At 42.1% G+C, this 18,229-nt stretch overlaps 1 protein-coding gene across 1 annotated transcript in view; it reads right to left on the bottom strand.

Annotated features, from left to right (window-relative positions):
• NIBAN2 (niban apoptosis regulator 2) overlaps nt 1–18,229 on the bottom strand; it is a 125,741-nt gene that overhangs the window by 4,906 nt on the left and 102,606 nt on the right. The window contains exons 9-13 of the mRNA XM_060757337.2: nt 17,021–17,208; nt 10,034–10,189; nt 4,923–5,039; nt 3,047–3,154; nt 472–583 (exon numbers count right to left, since the gene is read on the bottom strand). Coding sequence (XP_060613320.2) covers nt 472–583; nt 3,047–3,154; nt 4,923–5,039; nt 10,034–10,189; nt 17,021–17,208 — 681 coding nt within the window. The remainder of the gene's footprint in view (nt 1–471; nt 584–3,046; nt 3,155–4,922; nt 5,040–10,033; nt 10,190–17,020; nt 17,209–18,229) is intronic.

Below are 18,229 nucleotides of genomic sequence, written 5' to 3'. Positions count from 1 at the left end.
CCAATGTATGTCCTTAACTCAAAAAAAGATTGATTTTGTCATTTGGGAGTTGTAGTTGCTGCGATTTATAGTTCACCTACAATCAAAGAGCGTTCTGAACCCCACCAATGATGGAATTGAACCAAACTTGGCACACAGTTCTCCCATGACCAACAGAAAATACTGGAAGGGTTTGGTGGGCAATGTCCTTTGGTTTTGAAGTTGTAGTTCACCTACATCCAGAGATCACTGTGGACTCAAACAATGATGGATCTGGACCAAACTCTACAAGAATACTCAATATGCCCAAATGTGAACACTGGTGGAGTTTGGGGGAAATACAATCTTGACATTTGGGAGTTGTAGTTGCTGGGATTTATAGTTCAGCTACAATCACAGAGCTTTCTGAAGCCCACCAATGATAGAATTGGGCCAAACCTCCCACACAGAATTCCCCATGTGGGCCACAGCAAAAAGGGACTTCCTTCTCACCCATCATAATGTCCTTCATGACAGACTGGAGCACCACCTCTTCGTAGGTGTTCTCCACCAGGATGAAGCGGGCAAAGTCCTCAAATATCAGCTCCTGGAATCTTCCCAGATCCTGTTGGGAGAAAAGGTGTCGTTAAAAAAGCCAAGGATTACAAGGGGCAGGCATGAAGAAATGGTCCCTAAGTAATCCACCAGTGGTCCACAAGAACTAAAATATGGCCCTCTTATAGTGCTGAGGCTTATTAAATATGGTTTTTTGTGGGCGAGCAGATGGAGACTACTGGGTGGCATACGTTCTGTCTCAAAAATAGAGCTGATGTGGTCTATCCAGTGCAATATTCTGAATTGGCACTCCAAATGCCTTAGTTAGACCACAGCTGGAATATTGTGTCCAATTCTGGGCACCACAATTGAAGAGAGATATTGGAATATGTCCAGAGGAGGGCGACTCAAATAATCAAGGGTCTGGAGAACAAGCCCTATGAGGAGCGGCTTAAAGAGCTGGGCATGTTTAACCTGAAGAAGAGAAGGATGAGAGGAGACATGATAGCCATGCATAAATATGTGAGAGGAAGTCATAGGGAGGAGGGAGCAAACTTGTTTTCTGCTGCCTTGGAGACTAGGATGTGGAAGAATGGCTTCAAACTACAAGAGAGGAGATTCCATCTGAACATGAGGAAGAACTTCCTAACTGTGAGAGCCATTCAGCAGTGGAACTCTCTGCCCTAGAGTGTGGTGGGGGCTCCTTCTTTGGAAGAGTTTAAACAGAGGCTGGATGGCCATCTGTTGAGGGTGCTTTGAATGCGATTTTCCTGCTTCTTGGCAGAATGGGGTTGGACTGGGTGGCCCATGAGGTCTCTTCTAACTCTATGTTTCTACTGTAAATAACCAATCCGAATCTAAAGTTGACCAAAAACCGATTTATAAACCTTTTGGTACTAATGTTGGAGAGTGGTCCCTGGTCATGTGGTCCCTGGTCAAAAAAAGGTTGGGAACCACTGCTTTAGGAGGTGTATGAGACATTTCCTTGCCAGAAGGCAGGATCATCAAGTTTGCAGATGACACCAAATTGGGAGGGATAGCCAATAGTCCAGAGGACAGGAGCAGAATTCAAAACGATCTTGACAGATTAGAGAGATGATTGGCCAAAACTAACAAAATGAAGTTCAACAGGGACAAATGCAAGATACTCCACTTAGGCAGGAAAAACGAAATGCAAAGATACAGAATGGGGGACAATGCCTGGCTCGAGAGCAGTACGTGTGAAAAAGATCTTGGAGTCCTCGTGGACAACAAGTTAAACATGAGCCAACAATGTGATGTGGCGGCAAAAAAAGCCAATGGGGTTGTGGCCTGCATCAATAGGAGCATAATGTCTAGATCTAAGGAAGTAATGCTACCCCTCTATTCTGCTTTGGTTAGACCACATCTGGAATATTGTGTCCAATTCTGGGCACCACAATTCAAGAGAGATGTTGACAAGCTGGAATGTGTCCAGAGGAGGGCGACTAAAATGATCAAGGGTCTGGAGAACAAGCCCGATGAGGAGCGGCTTAAGGAGCTGGGCATGTTTAGCCTGAAGAAGAGAAGGCTGAGAGGAGATATGATAGCCATGTATAAATATGTGAGAGGAAGTCACAGGGAGGAGGGAGCAAACTTGTTTTCTGCTGCCCTGGAGACTAGGATGCGGAAGAATGGCTTCAAACTACAAGAAAGGAGATTCCATCTGAACATTAGGAAGAACTTCCTAACTGTGAGAGCCATTCAGCAGTGGAACTCTCTGCCCCGGAGTGTGGTGGAGGCTCCTTCTTTGGAAGAGTTTAAACAGAGGCTGGATGGCCATCTGTTGAGGGTGCTTTGAATGCGATTTTCCTGCTTCTTGGCAGAATGGGGTTGGACTGGGTGGCCCATGAGGTGTCTTCCAACTCTTTGATTCTATGATTCTATTTATTTATTTATTTGTCGTATCAGGGCAACCAGTCAATTATATTACATTATATTACATTATATAACATTTCTATGATTCTATGTATTGTCATTGCTGTTTTGCTGTTTTGCTTAATTGTTGATTTGCTTTGTTATTGCTATGTTATGTTTTCTATTGTATTGTGTTTTGTGGCTTCGGCCTGTGTAAGCCGCATCGAGTCCTTCGGGAGATGCTCGCGGGGTACAAATAAAGTTAATAATAATAATAATAATAATAATAATAATAATGGAGTACTTCCTCGTTCTTACGAACGCTGCTGGAAGGTTTTTGTGGTGTTGTAAATTAGTTAACTTAGCCTCCCCACATAAAGCGGTACCTAAATTTCCTACTTGACAGATGCAACTGTCTTTCGGGCTGCATAGGTCAACAGCAAGCTAGACTATTAATAATCGGGAGCTCACTCCAACCCGGGCTAGCTTTGAATTCATGACCTCTTGGTTCTATGTTTCGGTCCTTCCAGGCCATTTTGAACCCAGTAGATAACTTCTTCTTACAACTGTCTGAATCTTCCAGCTACTAGAGGATTCTGGGAGTCATGGGCCAAGAATGTGATCACTTTCAAGCTTTCGGGGTCTCTCCCTTGCTTACCCCTTTGCAGGTGGGAGCCAGTTTCTTCAGCAGGAAGGGAATTGTGATCTGCAGGAGGGCCTCCCGGAAGAACTTCTTCCTCACCGTGCTGCTGTCGTAGTCGTATTTCTGGCGAGGAAGGAGGAGACAAAGGAAGAAACATTACATTATCAAGGGGGAAAAAGAGAGATAAGAAAATCCAGAATGAAAACAAGGCACAGCCTATACTCTGTAATGGAAAATGGTTCAAGTCCAATCTATCTTTGTGACAGCATCTCCCCCTATGAACCAAGGTGGGCTCGAAGATCTGCCAAGAAGGCCCTCCTCTTGGTCCCACCACCGTCAAAGCACAGTTGGTGGGAACAAGGGAGACAACCTTCTTGGTGGTGGCCCTCTGACTTCAGAACACCCTTCCCAGGATTATTAGGCTAGCATCCACACTGTCCTCCTTCTGTAGGAACCTGAAGACCTGGCTCTTCCAACAAGCTTTTGAGAATGCCTTGTCCCTAGTTGTCCTGCGGAATAGATACACAGCCTTGCACTTCATCTCATGCCCTCTTTCCATTAGAGCTCTGCACTTATCCCATTCCCTTGTCCTATTATTATTATTATTATTGTTGTTGTTGTTGTTGTTGTTGTTATTATTTGAAACACAACGAGTCCACAGCAGACACTCTGCTGGCTGTTGTATTGGATCACACGTCGGACACTTCCCAAGTGTCTAGGGCTGTGTGATATATCCCAGTAAGGTGGCCTTTTGCAGCTGGCAGATGGTAATCTTGTCACCGCTGATTGTGTTTAAGTGCAGGCCAAGGTCTTTAGGCACTGCACCCAGTGTGCCGATCACCACTGGGACCACCTTTACTGGCTTGTGCCAGAGTCTTTGCAATTATTATTATTATTATTATTATTATTATTATTATTATATTACCCCGCGTTGACAGCGAGTATGGTTCTATTGCATGTTATTTCTCCAGAGGGGCACATACACTGTGCCAATCGCCTCTGGGACCACCTTTACTGGCTTGTGCCAGAGTCTTTGCATTTGATATTATTATTCACACCTAGCTCCAGCAGACAAGAGTCCTTTGTCCCATCCTGGTCATTTCACAGATATATAAACCCTTTTTCCTAGTTCCAACAGACCTCACTACCTTTGAGGATGCTTGCCATAGATGCAGGCGAAACGTCAGGAGAGAATGCCTCTAGACCATGGCCATATAGCCCGAAAAAACCTACAACAACCCATTATTATTATTATTATTATTATTATTATATTACCCTGTGTTGACAGTGGGGATGGTTCTGGTACATGTCATTTCTCCAGAGGGGCACATACACTGTGCCGATCACCTCTGGGACCTCCTTTACTGGCTTGTGCCAGAGTCTTTGCAATTATTATTATTATTATTATTATTATTATTATTATTATTATTACCCTGTGTTGACAGTGAGCATGGTTCTAGTGCATGTTATTTCTCCAGAGGGGCACATACACTGTGCCGATCACCACTGGGACCACCTTTACTGGCTTGTGCCAGAGTCTTTGCAATTATTATTATTATTATTATTATTATTATTATTATTATTATTATATTACCCTGTGTTGGCAGCGAGGATGGTTCTAGTGCATGTTATTTCTCCAGAGGGGCACATACACTGTGCTGATCACCTCTGGGACCATCTTTACTGGCTTGTGCCAGAGTCTTTGCAGTTGATATTATTATTATTATTATTATTATTATTATTATTATTATTATTTTACCCTGTGTTGACGGCGAGGCTGGTTCTAGTGCATGTTATTTCTCCAGAAAGACGCCTACACTACACAGGGAAATATACTAGGCAGCTTAGTGGGGCCCCAATTTGGCAACTGGTTCCAGCGAAGCAGCCCTACCTTGAGCACACGCTCCAGGATGCGTTGGATGGTTTTGCACAACTCGTCTTTGCTGAGCGACTTCCCCAGCTCCTGATGAAGGAGTGTCTCAAAGGTGTAGATGGTGTCATCCATTTGCTGCATCGTGAGAAGACAGAAACAAACAAAACACACATAGAGAATACAACTCCCCTGTTACGTCAGTTCCACTGGTTGCTGGTCTGCTACTGAGCACAATTCAAAGTGCTGGCATTAGCCTATAAAGCTCAGAATGGCTCCGGCCCAACTTACCTATCCAAATGTATCTCTCTCTATGAACTGGTTAGAGAGCTAAGGTCAACGGGGGAGGCACTGCTCTCGGTCCCACCACCCCCATTACAAGTGCAACTGGTGGGGACAAGAGACAGGGCCTTCTCAGTGGTGGCCCCTTGGCTATGGAACTCCCCAGGGATATCAGTTTGGCCCCTTCCCTCCTAGTCTTTAGAGTGAAAACCTAGTTATGGAATGAGACGTTTGGATAGCCATTGGGTAGTGCAACAGAGAATTGGCAAAACTGTATCAATGAAAATGTCCCTTGAGTTTGGTATCATGGCTTTTAATTCGTTTGATGGTTGTTTATATGTTTTTCATTGCATTTTTGTATAAGATGTATTGCTTTCTATCTGACACTATATGTGGCACCGTCTCCCAAAGCAGTTACTCTACTCTGAACTCAAGAACAGATAACGTAATGTTGTTGGACAGAAAAAGAGATTTAAAGATGGACTCAAAGCCAACCTTAAAATCTCTGGCATAGACACTGAGAACTGGGAAGCCTTGGCCCTTGAGTGCTCTAAGTGGAGGTCAGCTGTGACCAGCAGTGCTGCATTATTCAAAAAGGCACGAATGGAGAGTGAAGGGAGAAACGTGCCAAGAGAGAAGCATATCAAGCCAACCCTGACCAGGACCACCTTCTGTCTGGAATCAGAACATGCGGGAGAACATGCAGATCAAGAATCGGGCTCCACAGTCTCCTATGGACACCACATCTGGAAGACAATCATCCTCGAGCTACAAGGGATTGTCTAAGTAAATAATATGTGGCATTGCACTGGGATTGTGGCGCAGCTGGCTGAGTGTCAGCTGTATGAAGATCACTCTGACCAAAAGGTCATGAGTTCGAAGCCAGCCCGGGTTGGAGTGGGTTTCCAACCAATTGTGTGTAGCCTGTTGTCGACCTTTGCAACCCGAAAGACAGTTGCATCTGTCAAGTAGGAAAATTAAAAAGTGTGGGGAGGCTAAATTAACTGATTTATGAGGCCATAAAGAAGACTCAAGCAAAGCATCCCAGCGGGGAAGCATGCGGGGAATGCGGAAGTGCTTCATCAGCATCGCAGATGGACGATGAAAGCGACAGCTCCCCTGGTGGCCAGAAAAAAAGTTAAATAGCCTCTGTGTATGTATGTCTGTATACGTTTGTATGTCAAAAATTGGCATTGAATGTTTGCCACATATGTGTACACTGTAATCCACCCTGAGTCCCCTGTGGGGTGAGAAGGGCGGAATATAAAAGCTGTAAATAAGTAAATAATAAATAAATTGAATATTGCCATGTTGTAAACCAATCTGAGTGCCCCTTGCAGGGAGAGAAAGCGGGGTATACATATAGTAAACAAACAAACAAACAAATTGTTCTAATGCCAAGAGGGTAACTGTGCACAGGATGCAATACTAACTGTGTTGAATTGGTTGAGACTCTATGATGAGATAGTCATTGAAAAACTAGAGCAAAATGTGCAATTGCTGCATGTTCTTCCTGCACAAACTAAGTTTTGGCAGTTTAATAAACTTTTCCCATGTATTTTTGTGATAGAATCAATTAGGAAATGCTGGTCGCTTACTGATCAAGCAGGGAGCTTTGAGACTGTAGAACAGAAGCTCTCCAAAGCTCTAGGTGCTCTTACTGCCTATTACAGGGAAAACCAGCTGATCCCCAACCCATCTGAAACACAGACATGTGCCTTTCACCTTAAGAACAGAGAAGCATCCCGAGCTCTGAAGATCACCTGGGAAGGAATCCCACTGGAGCATTGCAACACACCCAAATACCTGGGAGTCACTCTGGACCATGCTCTTACCTACAAGAAGCGCTGCCTGAACATCAAGCAAAAAGTGGGTGCTAGAAACAATATCATACGAAAGCTGACTGGCACAACCTGGGGATCACAACCAGATACAGTGAAGACATCTGCCCTTGCGCTGTGCTACTCTGCTGCTGAGTACGCATGCCCAGTGTGGAACACATCTCACCATACTAAAACAGTGGATGTGGCTCTTAATGAGACATGCCGCATCATCACGGGGTGTCTGCGCCCTACACCACTGGAGAAATTACACTGCTTAGCCGGCATTGCACCACCTGACATCCGCCGGGAAGTAGCAGCCAATAGTGAAAGGACCAAGGCAGAGACATCTCCTGCTCATCCCCTGTTTGGGCATCAGCCAGCACGCCAACGACTTAAATCTAGACATAGTTTTCTAAAATCTACAGAGACACTCGCTGGAACACCTCAGCAAGCGAGAGTCCAAAAGTGGCAGGCCCAAACCCAGCACCTCAACCAATGGCTGATACCAAATGAGAGACTCCCTCCTGGGCACACAGAAGACTGGGCGACTTGGAAGGCGCTGAGCAGACTGCGCTCTGGCACCACGAGATGCAGAGCCAACCTTGAGAAATGGGGCTACAAAGTGGAATCCTCGGCATGCGAGTGCTGAGAAGAGCAAACCACTGACCACCTGCTGCAATGCAACCTGAGCCCTGCCACATGCACAATGGAGGACCTTCTTGCAGAAACACCAGAAGCACTCCAAGTGGCCAGATACTGGTCAAAGGACATTTAACCAACTACCAAACTCACAAGTTGTGTATTTTTCTGTCTGTTTGCTTTGTTCTGTTAGAAATGTAATGTATAATGGACTGGTTGCTCTGACACGACAAATAAATAAATTAGGAAATGGCATAACCCAGGAACACAAATTGTGTTACATAGTGTGATTTGGTTCAGCAGCCTCTTCGACTCCGTCTTCTGCTCCAACAGAGTGTTCACACACTCTTTGCAGATTCAACCCACCAAAGAACAGAGGGAAGAGAATATGCAACGCAAAGAATAGGCTTTACATAGAATGTGCACAAACACTCTCCCAGCGCTAGAGGGTGCTGCTATTCAATTTTGAGGACATTTTCTTCTTTCTATTTTGCTTTCTTTTCTGTTTTTTAAAATTATAATATTTATTATGACTTGTGCTTTCCATCTTAAGAACAGACAAGCATCTCAAACTCTGAGGATTACCTGGGAAGCAATCCCACTGGAGCATTGCAGCACATCCAAATACCCGGGAGTGACCCTGGACCATTATGTATGTATGTATGTATGTATTTAAAACTTTTATATTCCACCCTTCTCACCTTGCAGGAGACCCACGCAGAGCACAACATGTATATGACAAACATTGAATGCCGGGACATAAAACCATAAATACATACAAACAAAAAATCACTTATATTCACATTAAAAGTTGCTTAAAAACCATGCTCTGACTTATAAGAAGCACTGCTTGAATATCAAGCCAAAAGTGGGTGCTAGAAATAATATCATACAAAAGCTGACTGGTACAACCTCGGGATCACAACCAGACACAGTGAAGACATCTGCCCTGTTGCTTTGCTTCTCTGCTGCCGTAGGGATACCAAGGTGCTTGTCTATAAAGCTATTGTCCTCCCAACCCTGCTATACGCCTGCGAAACGTGGACTGTCTACAGACGCCACATGCAACTCCTGGAACGATTCCATCAGCGCTGCCTCCGGAAAATCCTGCAAATCTCTTGGGAAGACAAGCGGACAAACGTCAGCGTGGTGGAGGAAGCAAAGACCACCAGCATTGGAGTGAAGGTCCTCTGCCATCAACTCCGCTGGACCGGCCACGTTGTCCGGATGCCTGAACACCGTCTCCCACAGCAGTTGCTCTACTCTGAACTTAAGAACGGAAAAGGGAATGTTGGTGGGCAGGAAAAGAGATTGAAAGATGGCCTCAAAGCCAACCTTAAAAACTCTGACGTAGACACTGAGAACTGGGAAGCCCTGGCCCTTGACCGCTCCAGCTGGAGGTCAGCTGTGACCAGCAGTGCTGCAGAATTCGAGGAGGCACGAGTGGAGGGTGAAAGAGAGAAACGTGCCAGGAGGAAGGCGCGTCAAGCCAACCCCGACTGGGACCGCCTTCCACCTGGAAACCAATGCCTTCACTGTGGGAGAAGATGTGGGTCAAGAATAGGGCTCCACAGCCACCTACAAACCCACAAAAATAGTAATCAAGGAAGACCATCTTACTCGTCCAACGAGGGATCGCCTAAGTAAAAGTAAGCTGCTGAATATGAATGCCCAGTGTGGAATACATCTCACCATGTTAAAACAGTGGATGGGACTCTTAAGGAGACATGCCGCACTATCACAGGATGTCTACGCCCTACACCGCTGGAGAAATTACACTGTTAGGCGGTATCGCACCACCTGGCATCTGTTGGGAAGTAGCAGCTTGTAATGAAAGGACCAAGACATTGATATCTCTGGCCTATCCTCTATTCGGATATCAGCCAGCATGTCAACGACATCAGTCAAGAAACAGCTTCCTAGGATCTACAGAGAGACTTCCAGGAACACCTCAGCAAGCGAGAGTCCAAAAGTGGCAGGCTAAAACCCAAAACTTCAATCAGTGGCTGAGCCCGGACGAGAGACTCCCTTCTGGGCACACAGAAGACTGGGTGACTTGGAAGGCACAGAACAGACTGTGCTCTGGGACCACGAGATGCAGAGCCAACCTTCAGAAATGGGGCTACAAAGTGTAGTCAATGACATGCGAGTGTGGAGAAGAGCAAACCACAGACCACTGACTACAATGCGGTCTGAGCCCTGCCACATGCACAATGGAGGACTTTCTCACAGCGACACCAGAGGCACTCCAGGTGGACAGCTTCTGGTCAAAGGACATTTAGTGGTCCTTACTTTGAAAGTAGTTATTATGCTCCAGAAACCTGGATATGGATGACATGTGGAAGGCCACCGGTTCCATACCTAGCTAAAGTTTTGTTGCTTGCTTACCTGTCTCATCAGGATCTGGGCCCTTTGCTTGAACACCGAAGCGCTGGACACATCAAACCTCTGCTGCAGCCCTTCTAATTTCAGCTGGTCCATCTTCTCATAGCAGGGCTGCATCTTCACTGGGTGGAAAGCCAGCTGCGAAAGTTTCGCCATGTACTTTTGGGGAGGAAAGGAGGAGACAGAAAAAGAGAAGTCAGACAGGATAAGCCCCATTGCACACCAAGCAGTGTATAGATATATATGTATCCAAGAGTCTTGAACGAGACCAATCTCCACCTTCCAAGGAGTACAATTTCACAAAGGTATAGTTGTTTTGTGGATTTGGGAAGTTGGAGTTTGTTGAAAACTCCTTGAACAAGACTGGAAAAGCCAACATGATATGAGGATTTAAAGATCGAACTGCAAAGATTCTGGCACAAGCCAGTCAAAGTGGTCCCAGTGGTGATCGGCACACTGGGCGCAGTGCCTCAAGACATCCCCGTAGTCATAAAATTAACAAGCATTGCATAATATTAACTAAAGAAAAGGGACTAAGAAAATAAGACACAGCTGGTAAATTCTATTGCTGATTGACTCTTGAAAATAAAATAAAGTAAAAATTAAGAAATAAATAAACAATAATAATATATATACTACTATATAATTAATAAAATAAAATAAAATAATAATAATATATATATAAAAAGAGGTAAACTTTCCATCTCTATTAAAACCACTTAAGAATAGAGATGTCTAACACAAAGACAAAAACAGAGAAAGAAATGAAAGATCTAAAAGAGCTAAAAGATCTTAAAGGAACCCCTAGAAGACACTCAGTTGCTGGACCACCAACTCCAGTACCAACAACAGAAGAACCAGGTCTAAAAGAAATATTAATGGAAATACAAAATGAGCTAAAGGGTCTATCAGCAAAACAAGATAAATTGCAAGCCGATTTTCAAGCGAGGGCAGAAAAACAAGATGCCCAGCAAAAAGTCCTTCAAGCAGAGGTTTCAGAAATTAAAAGAGAATTTAAAGAGGATATGAATTTAATGAAAGGGGAAATAACTAGGGCAATACAAGAACTAAAGGAAGTAAAAGCCAGCAACACAAAACTGGAAAAAACACAATTAGGTCTACAAGGAAAAGTGGAAGACATTGAAAAACAAACAAAGAAATTAGGGAAAATTCAGGAAAGGATAGAACAGAACGACTCTGAATTCCAACTACGTTTCAGGAATGTAGTAGAAACAGAAAAAGAAAACATCAGGGAAATTATGATAACTCTCCTGGCTAAACTACTAGAGCTGACACCACAGGAAATCGATAATGGCATGGACAGGATATATAGAATTCAGACCAATTACGCGAAAAAAAATAAGGTCCCGAGAGATATAGTTGTAAATTTTGTTAGAAAAAGACCAGGGATGACATACTGAAATTAAACCACCAGAAGCCAATATACTTTAAAGATTCTAAAATAACAGTATTAAAAGAATTCCCATCGGACACCCTGAGCAAGAGGCGGAAGTACTTCTTTCTAACAGATGAATTAAAAAAATTAAATATCAGATTCCGATGGGAGAAACAAGAGGGAATAATGGCTACATATAAAGGTGAAAGATATTGGCTCACCTCAGAGGAAAAAGCTAAAGACTTTTACAAAAGGCTAGAAAAAGAATGCAAAATCAGAACACCACAAAGACCGGAGGGAAAAAGGAAGAAATCCAAGAGAAAAAGAAGCAAATCTCCAGAAACCGGTGATATGACCTCGGACCGTCAAAACTACAACGAGAAAGACATGGAGGAATTGGATGACGACGACTTGGAACAAGAGGGAAAAAATGAAACAAATGGATAATCTTATACATCAGGTAAAATTCTACTCTAATAATGTGAACGGTCTAAACTCCCCGAATAAAAGGAAAGCCATATTTAACCAACTGAAACGGGGAAGATACAATGTAATAGCTTTACAAGAAACACATATCGCGCAGCGACATACCCCACACCTAGTATGCCCAAGAATAGGTAAACTATACTACTCCTCAGCTCCTGATAAGAAAAAAGGGGTAGCATTATACATAGATGACAAAATACACTCAGAACTTGTATTTAAAGATGAGGAAGGTAGACTACTAGCAGTTAAAATAGCAATAGGGATAGACACCATCCTCATCTGTAACATCTACGCCCCTAACGGCCCGAAAGGGAAATTCGTCAAAGCATTAACAGAGAAAATCTCAGCAGCAAAATATGACCATATGATAATACTGGGTGACTTTAATGGAATCATAAATTATACACTAGATAAGTCTAAAAAACAGAAGAAGGGGAAAATAAATAATACTGGGATGCTGCCTAAAACCTTGCTCAAGTGGAAGGAGGAGTACAATCTAGATGATGCCTGGAGGATCCATAACAACGAAGTAAAAGACTACACATACTACTCAAACAGGCATTACGTATGGTCAAGAATCGACATGATATGGACCACAAGAGCGATAACAGCGAAGATAGACAAAATAAACATACTCCCACGAGATTATTCTGACCACTGCCCAATAACAATGGTAATAAATCATAAACAGAACACCCGAAAATGGCGTCTAAACGATAATTTACTCAAATTCGAAGAAGATATTAAGAAACATAAGGAAAAAACAAAAGAATATTTTGAGTTAAACACCAAAGAGGAAACCAAGGTCCAAATACTTTGGGATGCCTACAAAGCTGTACTAAGGGGTCATTTAATTCAGCAAAATGCAATTAGAAATAAAATCAGAAACTATCAAAAAGACATAATAGAAAAAAAGATAAAGACAACAGAAAAAGAATTGAAGAACAAACCAGAAAACCAGGCAATAAAAGAGAAGCTAGAGTTACTCAAAAAGGAAAAACATAGACTGGAACTAGAACAGACAGCAAAACAACTAAAATATGTACGCCAGAGAGAATTCGAAAACGCAAATAAAATAGGAAATTTACTGGCATGGAAAATCAGGAGAAAGAACAAATCAGAACAGATAACCAAAATCAAGACGAAGGATAAAGTACTGGTAAAAGATAATGAAATAACAGAAGAATTTCAAAACTTCTTTAAAAAGCTATACAGGAAAAATGAAGCCAACGAAGAAGAAATAATGAAATACATATGTAAACAAAATCTAGGAAAAATTACAGAAGAACAGAGGCAAAATCTGAATAAAGAAATATCTCTAGAGGAAGTCAAAACAGCAATTAAGAACCTCAAAAACAACAAGGCGCCGGGCCCGGATGGGTATACGGCATGTCTATATAAAACCATGCAGGAAGAAATCGCAAACACCCTGAAGGAGGTCATGAACAAGGCACTACAAGAAGGTGAAATTCCAGAATCTTGGAAATTAGCAGAGATAGTATTAATACATAAAGAGGGTACGGATAAGGAGGACATCAGGAATTACCGCCCAATATCCCTGCTAAACAACGACTATAAAATCTTCTCAAATATAATGGCGAATAGATTTAAAAACTTTCTAACAGAGTGGATTGGAGACGACCAGAATGGCTTTCTTCCCAATAGAAGTATTAAAGACAACATAAGATCCATCATAGACACCATAGAGTATTATGAACACCACCATCAGAAAGAAGCAGCATTGCTCGCAGTAGACGCTGAAAAAGCGTTTGATAACGTTAACTGGGCATTTTTTAAATCCCTATTTCAAGAAATGGACTTTGGCTTTCACTTTAGAAACGCAATAGAAGCCATTTATAAAGATCAGAGAGCAAAGCTGGTAATAAACGGCAACACCTCAGAAGAGTTCCAAATAGAAAAGGGAACGAGGCAGGGATGTCCCCTATCCCCACTAATATTCATTTTCGCATTGGAGATTTTACTAAGAGAAATAAGGGAAGATAAAACACTCAAAGGCCTTACAATTGACAAACAAGAACTTAAGCTAAGAGCGTTTGCCGATGATATCATCTGCATAATTGAAAATCCCAGAGAAAATATAACAAAATGGCTAGAAAAAATAGAAAAATTTGGTGAGATGATGGGCTTCAGAATAAACAAGAAAAAAACAATGCTCTTACCCAAGAACATCACGAAACCCAATCAAAAGATATTAGAAGAGATAGCGGGAATTAAAACAGCAAGCAAAATCAAATACCTAGGAATATGGATCACATCAAGGAACCTCCATCTCCTCAAAAACAACTATACTGAGAAATGGAAGGAAATTAAGAAGGATCTAGAAGCATGGAATAAGCTGAACATCTCACTCCTAGGCAGAGTAGCAACTATAAAAATGAGCGTATTACCCAAGCTGCTATTTCTCTTCCAAAACCTACCTATTATTAGGAACAATAGAATCTTTAAGGAATGGAACAGCGCGATATCTAAATTCATCTGGAGAAATAAAAGACCCAGAATCAAGCAGACTATTATGACAATGCCACTAGAAAAAGGTGGGTTCGGACTACCCAACATGCAGTTATACCATGATGCGTGCGCACTCACATGGGTCAGGGACTGGACAAAACTAAATAATATCAAGATCTTGACCATTGAGGGTTTTAACCTTCGAAAAGGGTGGCATGCGTACCTTTGGTACGGGGGAGTTAGAAAGGAAGGGAATTTCGGTAATCACTTCGTGAGATCCGCATTAATAAGAGTCTGGGAAAGATACAAAAGATATCTCTTCCTTAGAACACCATTATGGGTGTCGCCCTTAGAGGCAAACCAGCGCAGACTCCTAGGATGGATTCAATGGCCCTCCTATAGAGAAATCCTCCTTAAAAAGAACGGGTCTATGGAACTCAGATCTCAAAAGGAGTTAGCGAAAAACTTTAGAAACATCTCATGGTTCCAATACGCTCAGATAAAGGAAAGCTACAAAGAGGACAAAAAGTTGGGATTTGGAGAGGAAGATGACTTATGGGAGAGAATTCAAAAGAGCAAAAAGAAAATAATAACTATTCTATATAAGCACTTACTGGGGTGGGACACAGAAAAAGAATTAATCAAGAACTCAATGATAGCCTGGGCTAAAAATATAGGCAGAAGCATTCAGTTAAAGGAATGGGAGACGATATGGAGGGAAAAACTTAAATACACTTACGCTTCTGATATGAAAGAGAACTGGTTGAAAATGGCACACCGCTGGTATTTAACCCCACAGAAAATAGCTAACATGTACAGGCAAGTGGATAATAGGTGTTGGAAATGTAAAGAGAAAGAGGGCACTTTTTTCCATCTATGGTGGTCATGCCCCAAAGTGAAGAAGTACTGGGAGATGATAAATAAAGAATGTAGGAAAATTCTAGGGAAAAATATACCGATGCATCCAGAAATATATTTACTAGGAATGTACGATTCCAAATATTTTCTGATAAAAATACAGAGAAGTTGTTTACTTTTTTTGTAACTGCAGCCAGGATGACCTTTGCTAGAAAATGGAAACAAGACGTAATACCCTCAAGAGCAGATTGGCTGGAAAAAGTTTTGGATGTACAGGAGATGGACGAGCTGACCTTTTGGATTAAACAACACAACGGAAAAGGAATCACTGCGACGGATTGGAGCCTGCTCAAAAACTATATAGAGAATGAAATATACTGAAATAAAACCAGCATTGGATAGAATGTGAGGAGAAAAAAAAATTGTTAATACAAATGCAGAAAGAAGATACATATTAGAAAGTGGATGAGATGAGAGGAAGTCGATTTTAAACTATGACGTAGGGGGGTTAAGGGGAGTAGTCCGGGAAGGGGTGGTTTATAGGGAGGGGGGGAGGGGGAGTAGGGGCTCTAGTTATATCTGTTAGTTAGTCTGTATGTCTATCCTCTTGTATTGTAACCAATGTCACTCCCCTGTCCTCCCCCTCCCCAACACATATGTCATATGTATGTCTCTTTGTTTTGTACATTTTATATTGCAAAATTAATAAAAATTAATATAAAAAAAAAAAGACCTTGGCCTGCACTTAAACACAATTGGCGGTGACAAAATTACCATCGGCCACCTTACTGGAATCCGCACACATTATTCGCCGATACATCGGACAGTCGTAGACACTTGGGAAGGGTCCGACGTGTGATCCAAAACAATAGCCAGCAGAGTGATCTTGTCTGCTGTGGATTCATCTTGTGTTTCAAATAATAATAATAATAATAATAATAATAATAATAATAATAATAATAATGTATTGTCGAAGGCTTTCATGGCTGGAATCACTAGGTTCTTGTGGGTTTTTTCGGGCTATAGAGCCATGTTCTAGAGGCATTTCTCCTGACGTTTCGCCTACATCTATGGCAAGCATCCTCAGAGGTTGTGACCTCACAACCTCTGAGGATGCTTGCCATAGATGCAGGCGAAACGTCAGGAGAAATGCCTCTAGAACATGGCTCTATAGCCCGAAAAAACCCACAAGAACCTAATAATAATAATAATAATAATAATAATAATAATAATAACGGACTCATATACTAATGTAATATAATATTCAATATAATATAGTACAGTGCTCCATGCAGTCATGCTGGCCACATGACCTTGGAGGTGTCTACGGACAACGCCGGCTCTTCGGCTTAGAAATGGAGATAAGGACCACAGAGTCAGAGATGACTGGACTTAATGTCAGGGGAAACCCTTAATCTTTGCCTAATAATAATAATAATAATAATAATAATAATAATAATAATATATTTCTCTCATATTTAGGGTTTTCTTAGGGAAACTGATGGCTATCAAGAAGCCTTGCATTATGCAAACTTCCCATTTAAAATCAATAAAAGAGAGAAGCCAAGATTTTCTCCCTTTATCGTTTACTAAAAATTAGGTCAATGTTGTTTTTGAGGCATAAAGAAACAAACAAAATCAAAAGAGGGGACGCCCTATAAAGATCATCTAGTCTGACCCCCCGTGGAGAGGTCATTTAGCCAAAAAAGGTGAGCATTAGATTCAAGTCAATATGGGCTACCTTTTCCTTTCCTCGCCCATTACCATCTCCTCCATCTTACCTCCCCAAGCTTCTCCGTTCCTCCTTCATTGACAATGTTTAAGTTCATGTCGGTGACCTCTTTGAAGAAGACCTCTCGGACCTCAGCAAAGCCCTGGCTGGTGGGGATCATCAGTGCCTCCAGGATGGAAGCGATGTACGGTTGGACGTGGTTCCGGACACAGATCTCGGCTTTGGAGAAGACAGATGCTGGGGGGGGGGGGGGGAGGAAACAACAACAATGTTAAGACTGAAACAGGTGGACAGGTATCAGTGGTATAAAGTTTCAACCCATACTCTCAGAACCTCATGATGATGATGATGAAGAATCTTTATTTATATCCCGTCGCCACCTCCCGAAACGGACTTGGGGGGGGGGGGGGGTTATAAAAACACGTAGTAGTGCCACAAAATACACTGTAAGTTACATATAACGGTGTTAATTTACATAAAATATATATGTTAAAAAGTATATAAAACATGTTTTCAGGTTTTTCTGCGTGGGGGCAAGCCTAATTTCTCTGGCGAAGGTGTTCCAAAGCCGAGGGGCAACCACCGAGAAGGCCTTCTCTCTCATCCTCACCAACTGCACTTGAAATGGAGGTGGAACCGAGAGGATTATTATTATTATTATTATTATTATTATTATTATTAAACTTTATTTGTACCCCGCTAGCATCTCCCAGAGGATTCGATGCGGCTTACAACAGGCTGAGGCCACAACAATACAACATAACAATACAATCAAGCAAATCAAACAATTAAAACAAATTAAAGCAAAAATAAACAACAAGCACAGTACATTAAAACACAGTAAAACTGGGCCGGGCCAAAAGGTGGGTACAAGGGTTAAGAGTGCTGATTAGGCAGGAGGTGTATAAAGGGTTTCTAGGGCAAGTGCGATGTGCGATGTGCAGCAATCATTGGTTCTGGTAAAGTGCTTGTGGGACTCGGTAGTGGCGATTTCCTAATCTGGGAAGGTGCATCGGAAAAGCCGGGTTTTTAAGTTATTTTTTTTTTTAAGATTTTATTTAAATACAATAACAACTTACAAAATAGACAAAACCCAAAACAGTGAACATTTTACAAACACATAACCCCACCACCAAGGCCTGAACAAGTATAATTTCCTTCACCATGTATTTATAAATCAGCCATTAATCAAATGTCATCTCCAAAATTCCTGACCAACCAAATTCTGTTGTTTTCCATTTTCGCTCTCTAAGACATA

This window comes from Anolis sagrei, chromosome 11, assembly GCF_037176765.1.
Source record: "Anolis sagrei isolate rAnoSag1 chromosome 11, rAnoSag1.mat, whole genome shotgun sequence".
Classification (NCBI taxonomy): domain Eukaryota; kingdom Metazoa; phylum Chordata; class Lepidosauria; order Squamata; family Dactyloidae; genus Anolis; species Anolis sagrei.
Note: the sequence above shows the minus strand (reverse complement) of the source record. Positions and strands in the feature narration are given on the sequence as shown.